The sequence below is a fragment of the Zeus faber genome, assembly GCF_960531495.2.
Source record: "Zeus faber genome assembly, chromosome: 1".
Taxonomy (NCBI): domain Eukaryota; kingdom Metazoa; phylum Chordata; class Actinopteri; order Zeiformes; family Zeidae; genus Zeus; species Zeus faber.
In genome coordinates, this window is record NC_137193.1 from 30,911,797 (window position 1) to 30,934,134 (window position 22,338).

Genomic DNA, 22,338 nt, shown 5'->3' on the forward strand with positions numbered 1-22,338 from the left:
CACCAAATTTCCATCCATGATGCCTACACCAAAGCCCCTGGCCAAACCAGGCATTGCTGGACCCTGGCCTGTGAACAGCCTGAGTGCAGCAAAGACCACTTGGCCGACTTCCATCAGGGGGCAGTCCACCATCGTGCCTGCACCCCTGCCCAGACATCTGCACAGCTCCCTGAGCGAAGGTCCGGGAAGCTTACTACCCGAGGTGGGTCCGTGCTTGTCCTCCAGCTCGGCGAGTCGATTCCGCAGCCAGCGGTTCAGCTCCGGGGCACCTTTCATCTGGCACCCTTCTGGGTCCCTGTACAGGTGCCACTTGTGGGTGTCTCTGCCCTCCGGTAGGAGTTTAGGGAGGGAGACAGAGTCTTTCTGGCACTAGGGCACCGACATGGTGTGAACTTTTATTAAACTCGGTAGAAACAAAAAGGCTCCCTGGCCAAAACAATAAAGAATAATATTAATGATACAACGGGGTGCAGGAGGAAGCACGGCTAGACTGGCTCCTGGGCTGGTGACCTCGTCTGTCGATCCCTCTCTGCAAGTTCAACAAACATTAAGAAAGATCCCTGCCCCGGATTGGGCCAATCAGAACTGCTTGTGTGCTGATTCTGCCGACAGTTGTGCAGGAAGCAGGCCGTGGCTTTACCACACCCCTTGGTGCGCCGCAGTACGGCAGCACGGCAGCACGGCAGCACGGCAGCACGGCAACCTGTGATCCAAGCAGCAGATTCTCACCAAAGTTAAGGGTCAGGGTTAGGAGGGGTAAGGGAGTGTCCGTTACGCATGGTCCATGGTCCGCATAGTGCTTCTTTGTTTCGTTCAATGAGGAACGGAGTAAAATAAAATAGCCTACATCTTAAATTAAAAAAAACACGTTGATTTTTTATTTGGACTAGCGGAGCAAGGGGATGCACAGGGGAGTGCAGTTCACAGGCGCCCCAATGGGGGGGTCCCTAGCTGTCACTGGCCCGGTGCGGCTGTAGTTACACTACTGAGCTAACCTCAATATTGCAACCTCTCAAAGGAAAGTTTTTGCAGTGGAGGTCTTTTCTATATAGATCGCTGGCTCACTCAGTGAGGCTCAAAAGGCTGCAGTCGCTCAGTCAGAGGCAGAAGATTGTGATAATATTCACAGTAAGTCGGCGTTTCAGCTTGAATAGTCATGCGTCACCCTCTGCCAGGTAAGTATTTTAAGTGGACATTTAGAAATTTTGAACCTTTTGCTGAAATCAACTGGTTGACATTTTAGCTAATGTTCCAGTGTTTATTGGAAGCACATGGAAGCTGTGTCTCATTTTTTCTATTTGTAGATTTTTCTCATTGGTCCAGAGATGTTTTTCTTTTTCCCCTTTGATGTTGGTAATTCCAAAGCGCCCACGGTTCTTTGGAAGAGCTCAAATCAGACAGCATTGCTCAGATGCTATCAGGACATTAAAATGGAGATAATCGCAAACGCAGCCAACTGCAATGTGGCGAGGCAGATAAGTCCATGTAAAGCGCCTCATCGACCTCGCTCATCCGCCCGCGAGTGTTTTGGAGCACGAGATCAGAGAACCCCCCTCCAGTCATCTTTTGAAGAAGCGGTTGTCAGTTCTCAAGTGTTTATGCTATCATTTCCGCCGCCAAGACGCTGCAAGTGGGGCTGTAACATCAGACGTCGCTCTGCCGCAGAGTTGAGGTTTATTTTTGTGTTTTTTTCTATGTGGTCGGGCACCAAGACGGCACCCCAAGGCCATGGAAAGTAGTTGGCCTGCAGCTGTTTCTTCTACAAAGCAGACAGTTTGCAAGGTCAGACAGTGAGCGACTCCCACCTGCCGCCCCCACCCCTCGGCACGACGGGCAGCAGGTGAATCGATGACCGCCGCTGTCTTTGAGCGTGCGGTCACTCGAGGCGGACATGGGGTGGCGCTCTGCCATCTGTTCGTGTCATCGACATTTTGAGACGGTGGAGGAACAAAGGCACCTCGCCTCCCAGGGAAACATGTCACCCTTGTGACGGCTCGCAGACATACACATCTACCAAGCACACACACACACACACACACACACGTCGGCGGTGTATGTTCGGACCCCTTCTACACTGCTGACTGCCCGCCAGTGGCCCAAGGGACCGTCTCTAAAAATAAACCCAAACCATGACTCAACAGTGTGAAACCTCGGGAAGGAGACTCTGACTTTATTCCCAGATTGGCTGTCGGCTGGATACAGTTTGTGCTCTCGTCGTTGTTCACTTGCCCTTGGCCCCTGGGGACCTGTCAACTGCCACCCCTTTGCACCAGTGATGTCGACTCCTGTACTACAGAAGGCAGCATTGTGCAGCTACATACTCATTAATTGGTGTCACACATTAACGGCTATAAAAAATCAGATGAATGTCAAATATCCACTGAAACTATATGCGTTTTACAGCTTTATCGACAGCATACTTATTAAACAATTATATATATATATATACTGTGTATATATATACTATATATATATATACTATATGTACGTCAGAATATTGACGCACATATTGTATCCCTCATTCCCTTCAAAGTAGAGGTAGAGTAGATGGAGGTAGAGCAGAGGTAGAGTGGGTGGAGGTAGGGGAGAGGTACAATAGAGGGAGGTAGAGTAGAGGTGGAGTAGAGGGAGGTAGAGTAAAGGTGGAGTAGAGGGCAAAAGAGTAGAGGTAGAGTAGAAGGAGGGAGAGTACAGTTAAAGTAGGGGTGGAGTAGAGGGTGGTAGAGTAGAGGGAGGTAAAGTACAGTTAAAGTAGGGGTGGAGTAGAGGGTGTTAGGGTAGAGGTAGAGTAGAGGGAGGTAGAGTAGAGGGTGGTAGAGTAGATGGAGGTAGAGTACAGTTAAAGTAGGGGTGGAGTAGATGGAGAGGTAGAGTAGATGGAGAGGTAGAGTAGAGGGAGGTGGAAGTAGAGGTGGAGTAGAGGGAGGTAGAGTAGAGGTAAAGTAGGTAGAGGTAGGGTTAACGTAGAGGTAGAGAGAGGGAGGTAGAGGAAGGGTAGAGTATTCCTCCTATTCCTCTCTTCTGGCTCCTTCTGAAACACAAGATTAAACAACTATCCAATAAGAGCTCTCTCTCTCTCTCTCTCTCTCTCTCTCTCTCTCTCTTTTCCTTTTCTTTTTAGAAGCTTTCCTCACCATCCAACTCCCTCTCTATCCAACCAAAACAGCCCCCAATTTATTTCATTTTTTTTTTTCATTAACTCCTTGCTCTCCATTTGTCTACAACTTCTTCCTGCGGCCGGTGTATTTGCCCGGCTCTTGCGCACGCTTTTTAAAAAAAAAAGTGTTGTCAGGATTTGTTAACACTGCCCCTCTCCTCCTCCCTCGTTCAATTTGGTCTCCTTGGCAACCACTGCATTGCTGCTTCGCTCCCTCTCTCCCTCTCTCTCTCTCGCTCTCTCTCTCTCTCTCTGTCTCGCTCCTTCTGATCGTTGCCATGGCAACCAATATGTGGCGTGTTGCCGTAGCAACATACTGTCCCGATTCCTACCATCAAGGGCAGGGAGAGGTATTTGGTGAAGGAGAGCCCCAAAGGACTTTCTCTCCCTCTGCCTCTCTTTCTCTCTCTTTCACATACAATCACTACGTATTTGCATTACAGCAAGCGATCGCACGTTCTTACAAGGAGAGGGGGAAAAGTCAGACAGCTCCCCTGTTGTTCTTCTCCTGCTTTGTGGAAAAGCACGGGACGGGCCAGCTTTTAAATTTAGCCTCTCCAGAAGGCACCGGATGCGGATGCCGTTAGAGTGAGCCTCCCGTGTATCACAGATGGAACCTGGCGCTCCCACTCCCGGCGCCCCTAGCAACAGGCCTTTTCGTCCAGGGAACGAGGTGCCCCTGTGACTGTTCTGACCTTAGGACCTCCACGGCAACATGGCTGCTATGGACAACGTGGTCAGATGTGCGGAAGGCTTATATCACACTGAAATATGCAACGCGGGCGCACACAGATCATCCATGTTCTCAGAAAGCCAGTGTTGTGAAAGTTTCAATGTCAATGTGAATTCCAGCGATGGATCTGCTGTGGTTATGGATACAGAATTGGCAAAGGACACTGTACATTTGACAGGAATCTAAAATACCGCCTGGGAACAGTGCCAGATTTCTCCGCCCGAGCTGAAGCAAAGGGAGACGTTTTTTTAGTGAGACAGCCTAATAGTCCTTTCTTTCTCTCTCTCTCCCTCTCTCTGTCTCTCTCGCTCAAGAGCGCTCCATCTATCTCTCTTTCTCTGTCTCTCCCGCTCTGTCTGATTGCGAACCTAGATACAGTCAGATAGGAGGAGGCCATCGCCTTCCTAACCAAGAGCGCTCTGGCCTCACGCTGAACTAGGTCGCTGATATTGCTGTCAGCTGTCTCCACTGATTTCCTCTCTCTCGCTCTCTCTCTCTCTCTCTCTCGCTCTTTTCTCTCTCACTCTCCGTGCAGCTGTATGTCAAGCCCAATCACTTTAACAAATCATCGCAGAGTTTGTGGCTTCGTCCCCTCGTCTCCATTTCTCCATTTTCTCCACCTTCATTCTCCACCTTAATTCAATCCACTCCACACCTTGCCCTCTTTCTCCCCCTGTTTCTGCCCCTACCAGGCGATGTAAATTTTATATGATTAAGTTATCATTGATCTCTGCTATTTGCAAAACCTCCTAAACTTTTGCTTGTTGCTTACACCATCGCCCCTCTGAGCCCATTCCACAGAGTATAGAACATGTTGACAGTCAAGGTCATTTGCAGCAACTTGAGCGTCATCGTTTTCCTACCCGCAACGCCGTCGTTGTACGTTGCAATTACTTTCCGCAAGTTTCCATTTTACACTTTGTTTTTGGCTCATTTGTTTTTCAGCGAAGCATCTCCTGTTCCGCCGTTCAGCTGTGCAAACACGGCACCACGAACTTAGCAAATGTCTTGGCAAATCAGCCAAAACGGAGATCAAAACAGTAAATAATAGGAGGATTACTACAAAAAAAAGGCTCGGCATCGGCGCCAGTCCTCTGTGCGTGTCCGTCCTGTTCCTCCCCCCTCCCTCCCCCATTCCCAGCGCTCGCTGATTGAGATACGGAGCCGGGCGATAAGGCTGCTAATTAACTCGCTGCGATTCCGCCCCAGATCCTGATAGGGACTTGGGGGGCTGCGGCACGTCCGCATGCTGTCACTGATAGCACCCGCCGGGCCAGGCCGAGATCGGAATGATCTTAGGTGCTGTTAAAGCTGAATTAACGAAGATTCTGCGTGTGCAATAACACGTGAGCACACAGTTAGGAGAGGCCGTTTCCCCTACAAGTGTCAGCGCCTCCCCATCAGGCAGTTTGTTGATATTCCCTCCTTTCAAAACCATTCCTGTTTTCCGTGTCTTATTTTGCCGGATTCCCTTTGAAACACACCGGTTGAAATATGTAACCGTAGAAAGCCAGCCAATTTTTAAATAAATCAACAATAGATCTTGCTTGTTTTTTCTTTTGACATAAACTGACTGACCTAGAAAGATTAATCAGCCAGCTTTGGGAAGACACGTCTTCCGCTGTCTTTGAAAAAACGCCAACTTTCCAGGCCTTCCTTGAGCGAAATAAGTTACTTTTCTTTGCAGAGTGGTATCTCTCCTGATTTTGAGAACACTGCGCTTGGTGGAATGTTTATTAAGAACAATGCTTAAAGATCTTTCAAGTTTTGCTTGATTCATTTTGATTTATTTTGCGGATGTTGATATTTCGGCAGTCTGCTATCGTCCCTCCCATACTGTACCTGCGATGCACTGGATTTGGGATGTATAGGGAAGTACGAGGGAAAAGAGTGGGGCTTATTTTGAACTTTGAGCTATGGATAACAGACGTTATTTGGCACAACAGAGCTCTACTTCCACCAAGTCGCCCCACCCGACCTCTCCCTTCCCTAAAGCCTGTCCGCACGTCTCCCCCCCAAGGCCCCGAGCCCCCCGCCGACCAAACGGTGGTGATCGAGGAGTTCCGCTACCTCTCTCAGAAGCTCTTTGTGTCGGTGTCGGTGTTCGCCGGCCTGGGAATCCTCCTGGGGATCGTCTGCCTCACCTTCAACATCTACAACAGCAACGTCAGGTAATCTGAAGCGCGCCCACGGTCTTCCTCTACCTCGTCATCTCAAGCGTTCCGTGGGACATCTTTAGATGTTAATCTTTGTACATGTCGGACGGGTTTTTTTTTTTTTTTTTTTTTCCCAGAGCGGATCAAAACAGGTGCATCTCGAGTTACGCTGCTTCACATCTGTGCTATGGCGGACTCTCATGAACCGTCAGAGGCAGAGCTTGGCATGTAACGCAGAAAGTTAAATCCAAACTTAGTTCCGTGTCTCCGGCTGACAGCTAATACCCTGAACCCGGCGACAGTCTGCTCCGTCTTTTGGTGCTTCTGTGTGTGTGTCGCGGGGAGATAATAGCTCTGGCAGAGGATTGTCTTTCTGTGCATTGATGTGAGTGAGCAGTGTGTCTGGGTGTATATGCCTGAATTCATATTTCATTACGAGCCGGGCTGTGAATGTTTCAATGATTTTCTTGACACGCATGTTTGGGTGTACGTCTTTGATGTACCCGACAGGTACATTCAGAACTCCCAGCCCTACCTCAATAACATAACAGCCGTCGGTTGCATGATGGCCCTCGCCGCCGTCTTTCCCCTGGGTATCGACGGCCTTCATGTCCACAGGAGGCAATTCCCTGTCGTGTGCCAGGTACTCACATTGAAAAAAAAACCACCCTTGATTTTGTGATGAATCCAACCCTCACCTAACTTTTGCATTGACTTTTCCATTAGAATTTTTGGGTAGGAATTGGCTTTAGCCCAAAATACAACCACCACTACATCATTGGGAAGACTGAGATATCCAGCGTGTTGGCGTACTGGATATTCAGCTCAGTCTCATGAGCTCTCTGTCAACATAAGACGCTTATGCCAGAAAATTCTTATTTCTCAACGTTTTTGACAAATTTCTTATTTTCTCATTGGCGTAACGACAATTTTCTCCAAAAGGAAGAGATATCTGTTGTTCCCCCAGGAGCGAGGGACAGGGTTGTCTTCTATACCTTCCTCTACTCTATAGGGAATTGAAGGAATCTGCAATTTTTGTTTCCATTGTTTGATTCAACGACACAAAGGCGTGATGCATTATTAAACTGATGTTTATCTGTTTGTTTATGTGATGTTAATTAATGAGACTATGTAGGAAGAGCAATTATCAGAAAGGGCATTACATCAATAATCGGTGATAAAAAATATTCGAAATGTCTGCTATCTGATATAAGTCAACTTGAGTTATCGTCCTTATATGGTAATGTTGTTTTGGCAACGTGAAGGGGACTTAAGGGACGTCGGCATGCTAAAGTCATCCAGTAAAAACCAAAAACACAACCGGAGGAGTAAAGAAGCATTCGTGTATACAAACTGTATTTGATAAAATAATGTTTTGGCTGAACTTCATGTCCAGATGTACAGCAATTAGCTTATAGCTGCTCGACCATATAGCAGAGAATCAATGCAGCTTTAGTTGTTCCTGCAGATGTCCATCTGCCTGCCTCAACTCCACATATTTATATTTCAAAAATGTCCATATGCGGAGCTGAATATTATTCCCAACATTTCAAAGTCACTCTTAAATAGCTATTAACCTCCGACCAGGCTTAATGACACTGACGCGATTGGATCAGCTAGTCCGATTTATTAATTTGTTCCCTTGCCTGTCACTCGTTCGCTCTTCCCTTCGTTTCCCCTTCGTCCCTTTCACTCTCGTTCCCCTCCTCCTCCTCCTCCTCAGTTCCGCCTGTGGCTGCTGGGTCTGGGCTTCAGCCTGGCCTACGGCAGCATGTTCACCAAGATCTGGTGGGTCCACACCGTCTTCACCAAGAAGGAGGAGAAGAAGGAGAAGAGAAAGGTGAAGGACAACAAACAAACTGGTGGGGGGTTGGAGGGGGGGGGGTCCAGCCAAAAACCGAGAGGATTTACGATCTAGGAGAGAACAAGTAACTTCCTTCCCCACGATCTCCATCCAACCTAACTCCCCTCAGGCGGCGTAGTGGTGGAGGGGATCCCCCCCCCTTCAAGGGCACCCTGTGTGGAGCCGAAAATGATTTATCCCCTTCAGAGTGTTATCGTTCGTACGCATGCTCTCCCTTCTCCTTAACCCCCCCCCCCCCCCATTCCTGTTGCTTGCCCTTGAGCGATACGTCTTTACTTGATGTGCCGCCTGACCAGAGTAGCCCCACCCAGCCCCACCCCCACCCTAGTCCAGTAGCCGTCTTCCAACCCCCTCCCCTTCCAAACCCCACCCAAGCCCACAGCGCGCAGGCCAGCTGTGAGGCAAGCTGGAGGGATACCCAAGTCAGCGAGATAAAAGTCCATTATTGAATATTTATGTATATCCTGAGTGAGGCGGGGGGGGGCTGAAGGTGGGACTTTGCTCTCGGTAAACCATGTCAAAACAGATTGAGTTCTCTTCCGCTTGCTTTCTGAAGGGCAGAAGAGACCCCCGCTTGAACCATTAAAAATGGAGATTTCCCCGCTGCGTGCGGACGTCGTCATCTCAACACCTCTCCCGGTATGACGCCCCCCCCCCCCCAAAAAAAAAAACAACAACAACAGGGATTAGTGTGGCATTTCAAAGGGGTTTTTTATTTTTAGGAAGATAATAGACATAAATTGAGGTTTTGTTTGCCGAGGATCTTTCGCCGCCCGCCAAGTTGCGTGCGCGCGCCGGCCGCTCACCAGCTGCTGAGCTGCCAAGCCGATGAAACAATGGGATGAGGAGGTAGCTGCCGTGGCGAACCACCGCTTTGCCGCCGACGAATAGCGAGGATGGGTGTAGACTACACACAAATAAAAGCAGTTGTTAACGGGTTCTTCAAAGTGCGTGGTTCCACACAGAGCCATCACCGACTGAACTGCTCTATTTAATGGATGATTCGTCATGTTCCTCATATGTGTTATGGGATGGTAAGAGGTTCTTCGGTTACAATTACCACACCCCTCCAGAGATGTGGGGAGGCTACTCGCCAATATTTATGGTGCAATATTGTAAATTGGTCAACACAAGATTCAAGATTCAAGATTTTTATTTGTCACATACATATACATACTTCCATACATATATGCAGTGAAATGTAATGGGCTCATTAATCAAAAACACTGCAGCTGTCAAAGGAGTGCATGGTTCTATAAAGAACCTTGGTCTGGAAGTGTCTTTGTGGAACCAGAAATGGCTCAGAGGCAAAGCAAGAATCGTTTCCAGTCGGTAGATTTTTATTCGCTCAGTGTGTAGAAGCGCGGGTCCCCGCTTCGGCCTTTTTGCATTGCCCTGCGTGTTCACCGCAGAGGTACGACCACAGACGCTTCCAGCTCAAGAATGACGGTGCCAAAATCAATACTGGGATGGCAGATCGTTTTCTCGCTCTCTTTTGTTTTCCCTTCTTCTTCATTGGAACAGATAAAGCATATTTTTATTTATATCGACTGTGTCACGGAGCGCCGTGCACCGGCAAGTGCAAAGGACCGGTGCCTTGTGCCTTGCGTCTTGTTTTTCGCTGCCGCAGCCCAAGGCTTCGGGGGGGGCCCTATTGAATTGGCCTTAGTTAGTGTTGGATCATTGTTTCCTCATCCGAGCTTGGAGATAGTCTATTTATGGCTCCATAAATCCCGCCTCGCCCTCCTTTGTGAAATCAGGAAAATAAAAGCGGTTTGGTGTGTTTTTCTCCTGCCCCGCCCGCAGTGACCATTCTTTCCTTTTACTGTTCCTGAGCAGCACCTGGAGCCCTGGAAACTCTATGCTACAGTCGGGGTACTGCTGGGCATCGACTTCCTGTCCCTCATGATTTGGCAGATCGTGGATCCCCTGCACATCACCGTGGAGGTACGATCGATGCCCCCCCACACCCAGCCCCTTTGATATTCGGGCACTGGACTGATCGGCTGTCTCACACGGAGGAGTTTTTATTTTCTTTTTTTTATGAAAATGTAATAAGAGCAGAATGATGGATGGATAGAAAACTCACTCTACCTGAGAGAAGTTTCAGCACATATTGGATATGATGCCTTTACGTTTAAATATAAAGTATGTGTGTGTGAATTTGTGTGTGCGTGTGTGTGTGTGTGTGTGTGTGTGTGTGTGGAGTAGAAGTTCACCAGAGAGGCACCCAAGGGAGACCTGGATGTTTTGATCCAGCCGCTGCTGGAGCACTGCAGCTCTGAAAAGATGAACACCTGGCTGGGTGAGGGGAATATTAACTACAACCCCACCCCCCCCACCCCCACCCCCACCCCTACCCCCACCCCCACTCCTCTCCTTCTGTTACTGTCTCCGTCTTCCCCCACCCCCAACCAGTCTCTTTTGTTTTGCCTCTACCTTTTAAAGGATGAAACTTTAATGTGAGTTGTGCTATGAAAACTCCCCCCAAAAAAGAAAACATACCATAACAAACTTCTTTAACTATGGAATGCCACCGGCTAAAAGCCCCAAAGCAAAGCAGCCGAAAATTCCCAACACCTGCCACCCTGAAAACGTCAGGCTTCACCACCATGAAATACAGTACCTTAAAAGGCCGCCCCTGCAATATTTTTTCCCCAAGGAATACGGGGGTGCGGTTAGTCATTGCATTGAACATGAAATAAAACGGTGAGTTCTGGGGCATACTACATCTTCATATAGCAGCTGAGGAGGCGTTTGTGTAGTAACGCTGAGATACCAACAGGGAAAAGCTCTAAGAGTCAATGCATGGTTATTGTTGCCAGATCGGGGGTTTTTCCTTGAATTGATATGAGAAACCCTGCGTCTCTCCAGGTGTGGTGTACGGGTACAAGGGCTTGCTCCTCCTGCTGGGCATTTTCCTGGCTTACGAGACCAAGTCCATCTCCACGGAGAAGATCAACGACCATCGCGCCGTGGGCATGGCCATCTACAACGTCGCGGTGAGTATCACCGTTCGTGGTGTGAACGGCAACGCTGTAAAAAAAAAAACAATGTTAAAAAATAAAAAAAATTTAAAGATTGAATCGAGACATGTTCTGCCGACGGGGTTCAAGGATTCTACTTGATTGGAATTGTTGAAACGAGGTTAAAAAATTGTGCGATCTTCTATTGTCCACTGAACATTGTATTCTTAAAATAAGGGTACGATTCAATAAATTATATATTATATTTCCTTTCAAGTCGGAAGGAGGACAAAAGTCTTAAGTTCCATATTTACATTCCAAGACGTTCCTCGAATTAGCCATTATTTTCTTAGCAAGGCAATTCAAAGACTTTCTTAGGATTTTCTTAAAACTAGCTAAATCATATTTCAGACACAATTCTAGGCTGGCTGGTCAACTCAAATGAAGTCAAATAAGATCTATTGTTTATTTTCAAGATTGTCATTTTTCATTTTATTTCATTTCCCAGTGTGTCCCATGTGTCCCCACATGTTTACCAATATGTTTGGCAAACATGTGTGTGTGTGTGTGTGTGTGGGGACGTGTGGGTGTTTGTGTAGGTGCATGCATCTTTTGGTTGCGGGTGAACACATAGAATGCAAACCAACATAAAAATAAATAAATGCAATTATAAATATCGACCTAGAAGTAAAGTTATGTGGATTATAGATAGTAGGTAATTGAAGTTTAATTTAGATATGAGCCATGTGATGCTATGATAAATAATGTGATATAAGGTGTTCGATACTACAGGGAGTTTGACTTGAAAAAATGTGTAGCACATACGTACTTCCATACATAGCACCTTAATGAAAGAGATTTTTTTAACATGGGATTCTGAGTGCGTAAACAGATATTTTGAAATATATTGATAATAATTATAAAATTCCATATATTTGTTGTGTATATATTTGTGTGCGTGCGTGTGTGTGTGTGTGTGCGTGCGCGCGTGTGTGCGCGTATGCTTGTGTGCGTGTGCGTGTGTGTGTGTGTGTGTGTGCGTGTGTGTGTGTGTGTGTGTGTGTGTGTGTGCGTGCCTGCTCGCTGTACCGCTGTGGCTCTGGGCAGCCGGGGCTAATCTGTCTGTCAGTATAGTGCCCCCCTCTGCGGGGCCCGTTCCGTCATCCACAGACTCACGCCTTCACTTCCAATCCCTCAACACCACTCCTTTCCCGCCCTCCCTCTCTTCCTCTCAGCGGGCACATTGTGTTCCTCTCCGCCCAACCCCCTCACCCCCCCTTTTCGGCCTTCATTTCACGCTCCGCCGAGGAGGCTTTGCCGTCCACAGCGGTGTCGATTACAACCGGTCCCGGTCCAATCCCCAACACATAGCCGCAGCCCGGAGGAACCTCTCCCGGAAAGGGCTTCATTTTTTTTTTCTGGGATGGATTTCCTTTAAAGGGGACCTATTATGAAAAACTCACTTTTTCAGTGCTTGTGCACACACATTTGGGTCTCTGACGGGCCTACTAACACACAAACTGTGAAACAACTCAGTCAGTTTTTTTGTGAGCTGGCTATTTCACAACACATGGGGTGAAACAAGCCGTTTAGATATGTGTCTCAGTCCCACGTCACATTGGGACTCAGACGAATTAGAACAGCCCCCCATCTGAGTAGCTCCACCTACGGTTGGAGCGCCACTGCTAGCCTCAAAGTTAAGAGCTAAGTTCAAGTTCAAGTTCAAGAGATTATTTGTCACATACATATACATACGTTCATACATATATGCAGTGAAATGTCATGACACCCGGTGATTACTCACAATAAGCTCTATAAATACTAAAAAATACCAAAATGTGCGTAATCGACACAAGGTGCTCGCGCAGGCAGCCGCAAGGGGAGGCGCCACAATCGCGATTCTGGGTCATGGGAAGTGCTCTGTTGTTGGCTGCACAGAGCAGCACAAATCTTTTAAAAGGAAGAAGAGTGAATACCAACTGTCTGCGAAGAAACTGCAGACGAGGGAAATGTTAATATTTAAAAAATAATTCTACTGTGTGGCCCTCTCTAAAAAAAAATGTATGCAGTAGATAGACTGTAGGCTGCAGCGATCCACTGTGTGTTTCTCCAAACAAATCCAATAAAAAATAAAGTTTTTATTGCAGGAGTTTTTATTTTGTTTCATCTTCCGACATTTATAGGAAACAAAAAATCCCCGGTACGATGTCGGCAAGTAAAGTTGGAACTCACTTTTAAATGAGGCCTTGTAGATCTAATATGAGTGAAGATTGAGCAACTGGATCGCTTATTTCTCGCCTCAAATTTGTTCAGAAAGAGATTTTAGTTCACTGATAAGGTGAATATCGGTGAAAGTTTACAGGCTGATTACAATTGAACCCGGCGTAAAGCTCAAACCCCATTGGCTCACAGAACTAGGGGCCTGGCAGCTCATTCACATTTTAAAGCGGCACACACTGAAACAGCCCGTGATATTTTCAGCAGCAAACTTGAAAAGCATGTTTTGGGGACCTCAGAGACCTATATTAACCTGTTGAAAATTTGCACAATAGGTCCCTTAACGATTGTTGCCTCACATTAAAGCTAACGCTAGCTTTTTTACCTTCATATTGGTGCCATCGCATTGTAAGCCTCCTGCAATGATCTTACGATACAGTAGAGTCCCTGAAACTTTACTTATCCAACCTAAACAACCCATATCCCAAGTTAAATAACTGGATTTTGTATGCTGTTCCCGCCCTTCATCAGTTGGTTCGGCAATGTAATAATAAGTCTACTGTCCATCGTCAAATATGTATTGAAACTTAATTGGTCTCCTATAATGTGCCAGACAGGACTCTGGGACTCTCTATTAGTTATACACAATTAGGGTTACAGGTAATAATTCGTAGCTTGCGGAGCTATCTCTGTCAGACAACCGGACAGCGCCACGCACGTCCACGCCCTTATGGGCCGGCCTATTTAAGCAGCCGGTCCCTCCTGCCCTCTCTGCTTCGCTGCCTGCTTGCTTGCTACGTTGCTGCTCCACCTCCCCTGCATCCATCTTTTGGGCTCTACTCTTCCATCCAATGGGGGGATTCAAGCTCATCACTCCTGTATTTCCAGCTCACTGAGTGCTTGTGTTTGATGGACACCTCGCCGGGAGTTATGAGCAGTAGAGCCCAGGCCCCAACATCACATCATTGAAATTAAATAAAGATCATTTTAAAGTACGTCTCGGAGTTGTCAGTCAGAACTTAGTATTATTGAATTTCTGAGTTGAACATATTGATTTTCTGCTTGTGGATCGTAATGTGAGCTCATAGCGTCAGATATTCTGTTCGTCTGACTTGTATTTCTGAGTAAAGGGGATTTTTATGCACACAGGCTGCAGTTAAATGTGGCAATCTTAAGAATTCTTAAGATACCACATTCATGTGGAGTTTAAATAAACCACTTTGATCGATTTTGGAACAGTTTTCATCTGTAGTCACGCTTCACACTTTTGTTAACCGAACAGTTTGGTTTCCCGAACAACCGCAAATGAAGCTCCACTGTCTCGTTAATTAGTTTTATTTGCCGCATATATCAATTTACACAAATAACACTGGATTACATCAGTGCATTCAACAAGTAATTGTATTATGTCATTGCCTATTTTTTTTTTCATTGCTTAAGAGACACTCAGAAGACAAAACAGCACAAACAAAAACCAAACCACCAAAAAAAAAAATAAAGGCAAATCGGCCTGCAGGGTAAAAAAAAAGAAATTCAGGTTTTAGGGGAGGGATGGGGGAGAGGACAGGGATCATTCAGGCAAACATCTGTCCCAATTCCACTCTGTTTTCGGGATTGAATTACTTTCCATTAGTAATCTAAAATAAGGGAGTGTTCACAAGCTTCCCGAGTATAAGCGGTAAAACACAAATGAAGTAAACATAATTACATCATCTACTCTTGCCTCATCTCACTAGATGCAAACCAACAGCGTAACAGTTTATTTACGGGCAGTGAAGGATTGCATGAAATAGGATGCTTTGACATGCTTTGGATAATAAGAAGTTTTGTTTTTTTGGGTGGCAGTTGTGAACAATATCCAACTCAGATTTATGATTATATCCAGTTGGCCAATTACTGTACTGTATATGGTCACTGCAGCTCAACAGCCAATTAGAAAGTTTAAAAGTATGTCATGACCTCTTCTACCATGACGGAACGTCTACGACATTCCAATAAGGATTATCAATATATATATTTGCAGAGAGGACGATGACATTGAAAAGGGCTGATGTTGAAAACCGCAAATCATGGTCAAGGGAGTGGATAGTTTAAGCCTCAGCATATACAGTAGGCTACTGTGCTCCTCTTGTAAATAAAAACATAGGAAGAAAGGCTTGCCATACCTTGTGTGCGGATGCTGCTTTACTGATTTGTCTCCATCAATAATGTTAACATAAAAAAATGACATCGATTTTACAAGTTACACAGGGTTTCTCACCACTCAACTATGGTGGGGACCTCATTTAAAGACATCAGAACTGTTCAACGGCAAACCTAGCAATCCGTCATACCATTGTGACCAGGGTAGGCTGCTGAGATCCCTTTTGAATTTAGAAGCTGGACTTTTTCCTCCATGTCGTACTGTTAATAGCGTTGCCGAAGCCAGATCCATCAGCTTTTGCAAATGCTATAGGCAAGCAAGCCCCGACACCCTATCTGGACAAGGGTCATTTGCAAAGTTTCTGGAGAGGGTTGGAACCATCCACCCCATGTTTGTGTTCAATAGCAATAATTTCAAAATCCTTAAAGGTTTGGTGGGTTATAATGGGTAATTCATAAGTAATGGGTTTCTTGTCTACATCTATTGACTTCAACAATGTGTTGCAGTCAATAGTAGTAGTAGTAGTAGTAGTCAAGTAGTCAATAGTAGTAGTAGTCAATTGCCTCCGTCGTGGAGGGTGTTTATTCGCTTCAAGCTCACTTTTCCAGAACTTCTGGGTTCCTCAGATTACCAAAAGTCTTACACTGTTAGAAACGACTCCACAAATGGACTTCACAAATGGTAGACCAAGAGGAAGTTAGTTCAGTTAGTTTGCGTCATGACCAAAACATACAGTATGTGTATAAAGTGTCTGAGGCATGCTTGCATGAAGTACATCTAATAATGACTGGCGAACCTACTTCAGGAGAGAATAAATCAAGCTAAAACTTTAAACTAGAGCGACCCATCTGGATAAAATACAGTTCAGATGAAGTGTCTATTCTTTCAACTACCTTTTATCAGATTGTATCCAAGAGTCCTTCATCAAACCCCCTCTTAAAGTCTTTCCTCCATTTTTTTTAGGATAGTCAATGGAAGGTGAGGCCACCCGAATGCTTAAATATGCATAAAAAAAGGCATTCTCTCATCAATAGCTTCCCAATTCTTAAGTGCAGCATTTTTCAATGTGCTGGAAGAAAGGGCAAGTGTCTTTGTAGATTTTCTCATTTGCAGATAGTATCTTAAAAAAGTATCAAGGTCTGGGATCCTCCATTCTTTAATTTGATATTGGAAGGTGATAAAATGGCTCCTCAATGACGAGCATATTTTGAAAGAGTCTCTTCTGATTGGATTCTTTTTGCAGTTTTTCTTTCCTTTCTTTCTTTCCTAAAGGGTGGCGAGGACCAAGAGGCCAAAGAGATACGGCAATAAGATGCTCACGACCCTTTGCTAATGCATCAGATTCTCTATTGCCAAACCCCTTCTATCCCCTTCTGGTTTGCTAAAAAGATGATTTCTTCCATATTAAAATGTATACAACACCACCTCTTGAAATTGATTTTGCTGCCGCTCATATTTTGTTTTAAAAATGTTTATTTTCCGATTCTTTGCATGGGATTTTGTATCTATAACATAACTTCCCAAACCGATAAGAACTAGTTATCCAACCCTTACAAATCTGTTCATCAGCTTGCATTGTTCTCATAGCCTCAATGTCCGCTAGAGTTGAGACTTGGTTAGGGTGACCACATTTTTGAATCCCCAAACTGGGAAACTGAAGTGTACTGGGGGGGCTCATCAGAGAGTGACTGAGAGAGCGCCCCCGTTATGCATGGTGGTTTTTTTATGTTTCGTTCAAAAAGGTAACAGGGAGGCACAGAGCCGTGTAGCGGCCCTACACACAGGAGTACACACTGAAAACAAGTATAATTGCTGTTATACTTATAATAATGTTATAATACTTATACTTATGTTAATAATACTTGTACAAGTATAAGTATTATTATTATTTTAATTGCGGAGAAAACCGAGACAATTTTGAAGTGAATGCTGAAAACCAGGACGTTTAAGTGTTTTGCAGATATCTGTCGGGAATAGGGACACAGCTCGAAATATGACATGTTATATAATATTATATATAACATGTCACCTTCTAACCATCTTTAGCCATCTTTATCTTTAGCTCTTGGCGGCAACTTATGCTGAGTAAAAAAATGTGCTGGCACTCGAAAAAATGTGTTCGGTGGACACAAACCCTCAAATATTTTTCACACAATTAGCGAAATTGACTCCGTTTGGCAGGAACAAGTGTCTGTTGTCTATGGAGGGAGAGAGAAAAAACGCAAGGGAGCGTTGTGTTTTCATCCACCCAGGGTCTTTGATTCAGCAGACCACCCGCCTCTCCTCCCCTCCCCTCCTTTCCCCACCCCACCACACACACACACACAATTCACACACACACACACACACACACACACACACACACACACACACACACACACACACACACACACACACACACACACACACACACACACACAACCCTCACTTGTTTCAATCGTATTTTAATACATCTCTGAGGATTATCCATTATGCGCCGAAACCCAATTTGAGTTTGAGATGAGTGGAGGACTTGCAAATGAGCTATTGGGGGTGGGGTGGGGCCACTCGTGTTTGCTGCTGTACACTCTCTCACTCTTTGTCTTCCGTCGGGGGGTTCGAGGAGTCTGGGGGTACTTCTTCCCCTTTTGTAACGGCAGCCTCTTGATAACACTGCCATTCCTATAATCTTGCTCGTATCATGGCACTCCAGGCTGCGTTTATGGGATTAAGAAATCTACATTAGGGGGTTAAAGTGACACCCTGCTCTTTTTGGTTCAGTAAAGACCCCCAAAAAATTTTTAGTCCGAGGTTAATTGTCAGCTAATTGCCATGGAACAGATCTGGACCCGGAACTCGGCGGTGCAGGCGGGAGGAGATGAGTTTGGTGTTTTTCTCCCTTTGGCTTTTACTCAGACACTGCGGATTGAATCAGATGGAAAGCTCTGTTGGTCGCTCCATCCGTGTTCACCAGTAATGCAGAGTAGAAAATGAGACTTCAGTCAATGTTGATGGACTGCTGATCAATGCTTATTGATCTGCGGCTCCCCATCCATCAAGCTCATCCTGCCTTCTCGCCTCGCAATCCTGCCTGACGGCTCCCATTTTCTGATTCCTTTCATCAGAATCAGTGTGTGAGCCAAGGACATTCTTATATACTACACAATTTACAGTTCACACATAGTTTTAGTGCATTACGGTTATATTACTATAAATCGAACTATAACAGAAGGAATCTCTGTCTGTCTGTGTGTGTGTCTGTCTGTCTGTGTGTATGTCCTACTATTATCTCGACAACCGTTCATCCGATCTACTTCACACTTGGCGGGTGTATTGCTGGGGACCCAAGGATGTGCAGTGTTTAATTTGGTGCAATTTGCAACACGTATAATGTTAACAAACAACACGCGACTGCTCAGCTCTGTGCAGCAGTGGGGCAGGGCCTCAGGGCTCTGCGACGAAAGCTGCTTTCACACATTCACACTGTTCCGTGCATGAAGATCCGCACAAAGGTAAATAACTGGCACATGATAGAGACGTCATCAACACGCGACACGCCCACTCGCTTGCTGTGAATGATCAGGACAATTACCTGCCCCGTTCACACATACCACTCAATCGGACATTAGCCGGACTTTGTACTAGAGTGCTGACTGGGTAAAGTCCAGGTAATGTCCGGGTCAAATTATTGTGACATTTGCATACTGCGGATTCTATCTTAATCTATATTAATCTATATTATTATCTTAATCGCTCTCCTTTAGCGGGGTTGGGGGCCAAGCCGGGCTTGGGTTGGGAGGAGTTCCAGTTGAAATCGGCGTTTTTGGAATACCCGCTGCTTCAGCTCTGGGGGGCCTCATCCCCGCTGTGTGCTACCAAGTGGAGGAAGCACCGGCACTCCGGCTATACGATTGGCTGTTCATATCACATGTTTGTGACGTATTTACAGAAGTTTACGAAGGTAGTCGAACTTGCGTAATTTGAGTAGTGACTTTTTTCCTTGATTACATTTTCAAGAATTCATCATCATCATCATTCATCCATGAAATACGAAAAACATTGCGGTATTTCTGTGAGTAATTATCATACCATGGCTTCTATTTTTCCGATGCCTCACTGGATCTTGAACGCATCACTCAGTCATACATTCGAGTGGATTCAACTCGACGTGGCCACGAGTTTTAGCTGAGTTGGACATATTTTGGCGTGAAATGCATTGGCCAACATCTGTGATATCGATCAAATTTAGTCTGTTTTTCACTAATTGCTGCTCCGTATGTAGATAGATTTGAATGAAACTTCAACCATGAGGTGTTTCTTACATACCAGTTCACACAAGACATTAACAGTGTTCATAGCTTCTGCCGTTCTTCTGTTTCAAGTTGTTTTAGATTTCTTTCATAACACAAAAACAATTAATTCATGTTACTTTCGCTGTGTAATTTACTATACCTATTGTGATAACTTCATTATGACTCCACATAATGACAAATACTTGACAAGAATATATTAAGATTAATATTATAACTAACTACAATATAAGATGACATATAACCAAATCATACAATTCAATATGACACATAACAATTAATTGTCTATAATTGTAATTGTCTGAGGGGGGCTGAACCCCTAATTACAGCATTACTACAGGTTACTAACACAAGTTACAATTTACAGTCTGTCATCCTGAACCAGCGCAAATCCTGCGTGAAGCAGCCACTACACACCAATGGAGTCTACACCGCGCGAGGCATGCATGAAAAGAAAGAAAAAATCTGCGATGTGCGATAACATTGTTCAATATTGGGATGAGGATACGATCATTCCTCGTTCTCTAAGAGGGATTAAAAAAATATACATATTTAATAAATTGAGCTTTCTTAATGCGTTTCAGGCGATTTTTTTGCAATGTCTTTATCGTGCATGTTTGTATCCGGATGATGATGAAAATGCTGGTCAATGTGGATCAAACTTGAACCACAAGATGTCTGAAATGCCCTGGATCCAGCAAGACCTCACTGGCGGGTTGGACCCCTAATAATAACAATGAATAATAGTAATGGGAACAATAGGTAGAAAATCAAGAAATATATCAAGAAGATTTTTGATTTACTGTATCTATGCTACAGTGTATATTAAACAATGTAGCTGGGCTGTCAAACAAATAATTGATAGACTATAAAAATCTATTTATTGAAAAAATGATGTGATCAATAACACATTTACATCTGCAAGGAACAAATCATCTTTTCCCGAAATCCATGTTCAACAGGGACTCACAAGTAGGAAATCAATCCACTGTACCTCCACATGTTGCAGTCTGGTATAAACATCAGTGCTCCTCACGCTGCTGTGTTTGGTTCTGAAATGAAACGCTAAGTGAAGGAGAATGCACACCTGTGATATTTGAGTTTCCCAGCACACGGGTAGCACATTACGGGAATTGGGCGTGTTGAACCGTCGTGGAGTTTGTGGCTCACCATTCTTTTCTATTGATCAACGGCAGCTCTGCCAGGTGCCGGAGATAAAAAAAACAAAACATCCATAGTGCAGTTAAAAAAAACGAAAACATCAGAGTAAACCAGCAGTAACATGTTTCCTTCAACTTAATTGTGCTGTAAATGAGTGTCATAATGTCCATGTGTTGTAAAAACACATTTTAAAGTTTCACGGTGCATACCATTTTTATAGCCCTGTTGTGCATGTTACATCTCCCCTGACCCGCTCAACTACCTCTCTCTCGCTCTCGCTCTCTCTCTCTATGTCCCTCTCTCTCTTTCAGGTGCTGTGTATGATCACAGCCCCTGTCACCATGATCCTGTCCTCCCAGCAGGATGCCTCCTTCGCCTTTGCCTCGCTGGCCATTGTCTTTTCCGTCTACATCACCCTGGTGGTGCTCTTCGTCCCAAAGGTAACGCAGCTGCGGTCGATAAACACATGCACTATGTTCTTGGAAATGACATGTTGTTGTAGTAGTCACTGTGTTATAAACCAGTGGTGTTATAAGTTTTGATTATTACATATTTTTTCATAGCCTAAAATTAATAACTACAGTAATCCACACTCCACAACCACCTCTTTTATTTTTACGACTGTGATGACATTTGTGATAACTTGTAATCTTGAAATGGTACCGTGCTTTTATTTTGAAACAGTGCTCCAAAATGAAAGCACGGCATTCGCATTCGGATATTTGGTGCGCTTCAAAAACACATTATATTTAATTGTTTTTGTTTTTTAAGAAGTTGACGTACACCTACCGCAGTCCACTCAAAATTGACCTGCGACCCCGTTTTTGGGACAGGGACCCACCAGTTGAGAACCGCTGTTTATAAACTGTCCCGTGTGGTGCGATGAAGACCAAAATACTGTCGTCGTTGAGGGTTTATGCACAAGTAACGGCTACGACAGGGGAAACGCCGGGGTCAATCCAGTCAGCCACATCCACCCCACTGATGCATCGTGCGTATTTCGAAGTGCCGAATTACAAGTGCGTAATTTTCGGGATTTGCGCTCTAGGCTTAACGCAGACTTCAGAACTGGCATAGATGAGTGCAGAGATTTATTAACAGCCGCCGTCTGCCCTTCCCTTCTATTTTTTGCCTTGTCCCCTTGATATTAACGCTCTGTGTAAGCGTCGGGCCTAATGAATTGCCTTTCAAGTGGGGTGGAGGGGTTAGGTGGGTGCTGTGGAGGTGGGGGTGGATCCGACTGTTCCCAGACAATGTACTATACTGCCTAATCACCGGGCAGATTGGCCATGCCCCGGCATGTCATCATTGATAACCAGCCGTGGCCTCACCAGTCAGCTCCCATCAGTGCATGTGTACGTGTGTGTGTGTGTGTGCGTGCGTGTGTGCGTGCCCACGCGTGTGTGTGTGTGTGTACGCGCACACGCCCATGCAGATGAGGCGTCTAATCACGCGTGGAGAGTGGCAGTCAGACGCCCAGGAGACCATGAAGACGGGATCGTCCACCAACAACAACGATGAGGAGAAGTCCAGGCAGCTGGAGAGAGAGAACAAGGAGCTGCAGAAGATCATCCAGGAGGTGAGTCTGTCTGTCTGTCGGTCTGTCTGTCTGTCTATCTACCTAACCCTCTGGTGATAGGTAAGAGTCAGTG

The 22,338-nt window shown here is 45.3% G+C and overlaps 1 protein-coding gene across 1 annotated transcript in view; it reads left to right on the forward strand.

Annotated features, from left to right (window-relative positions):
- gabbr1b (gamma-aminobutyric acid (GABA) B receptor, 1b) overlaps window positions 1-22,338 on the forward strand; it is a gene marked incomplete at both ends in the record, with an annotated part of 75,607 nt that overhangs the window by 52,708 nt on the left and 561 nt on the right. The window contains 8 exons of the mRNA XM_080013953.1: window positions 5,911-6,061; window positions 6,557-6,689; window positions 7,770-7,886; window positions 9,750-9,857; window positions 10,122-10,215; window positions 10,785-10,912; window positions 20,998-21,126; window positions 22,122-22,265. Of these exons, the coding sequence (XP_079870079.1) occupies window positions 5,911-6,061; window positions 6,557-6,689; window positions 7,770-7,886; window positions 9,750-9,857; window positions 10,122-10,215; window positions 10,785-10,912; window positions 20,998-21,126; window positions 22,122-22,265 (1,004 nt within the window). The remainder of the gene's footprint in view (window positions 1-5,910; window positions 6,062-6,556; window positions 6,690-7,769; window positions 7,887-9,749; window positions 9,858-10,121; window positions 10,216-10,784; window positions 10,913-20,997; window positions 21,127-22,121; window positions 22,266-22,338) is intronic.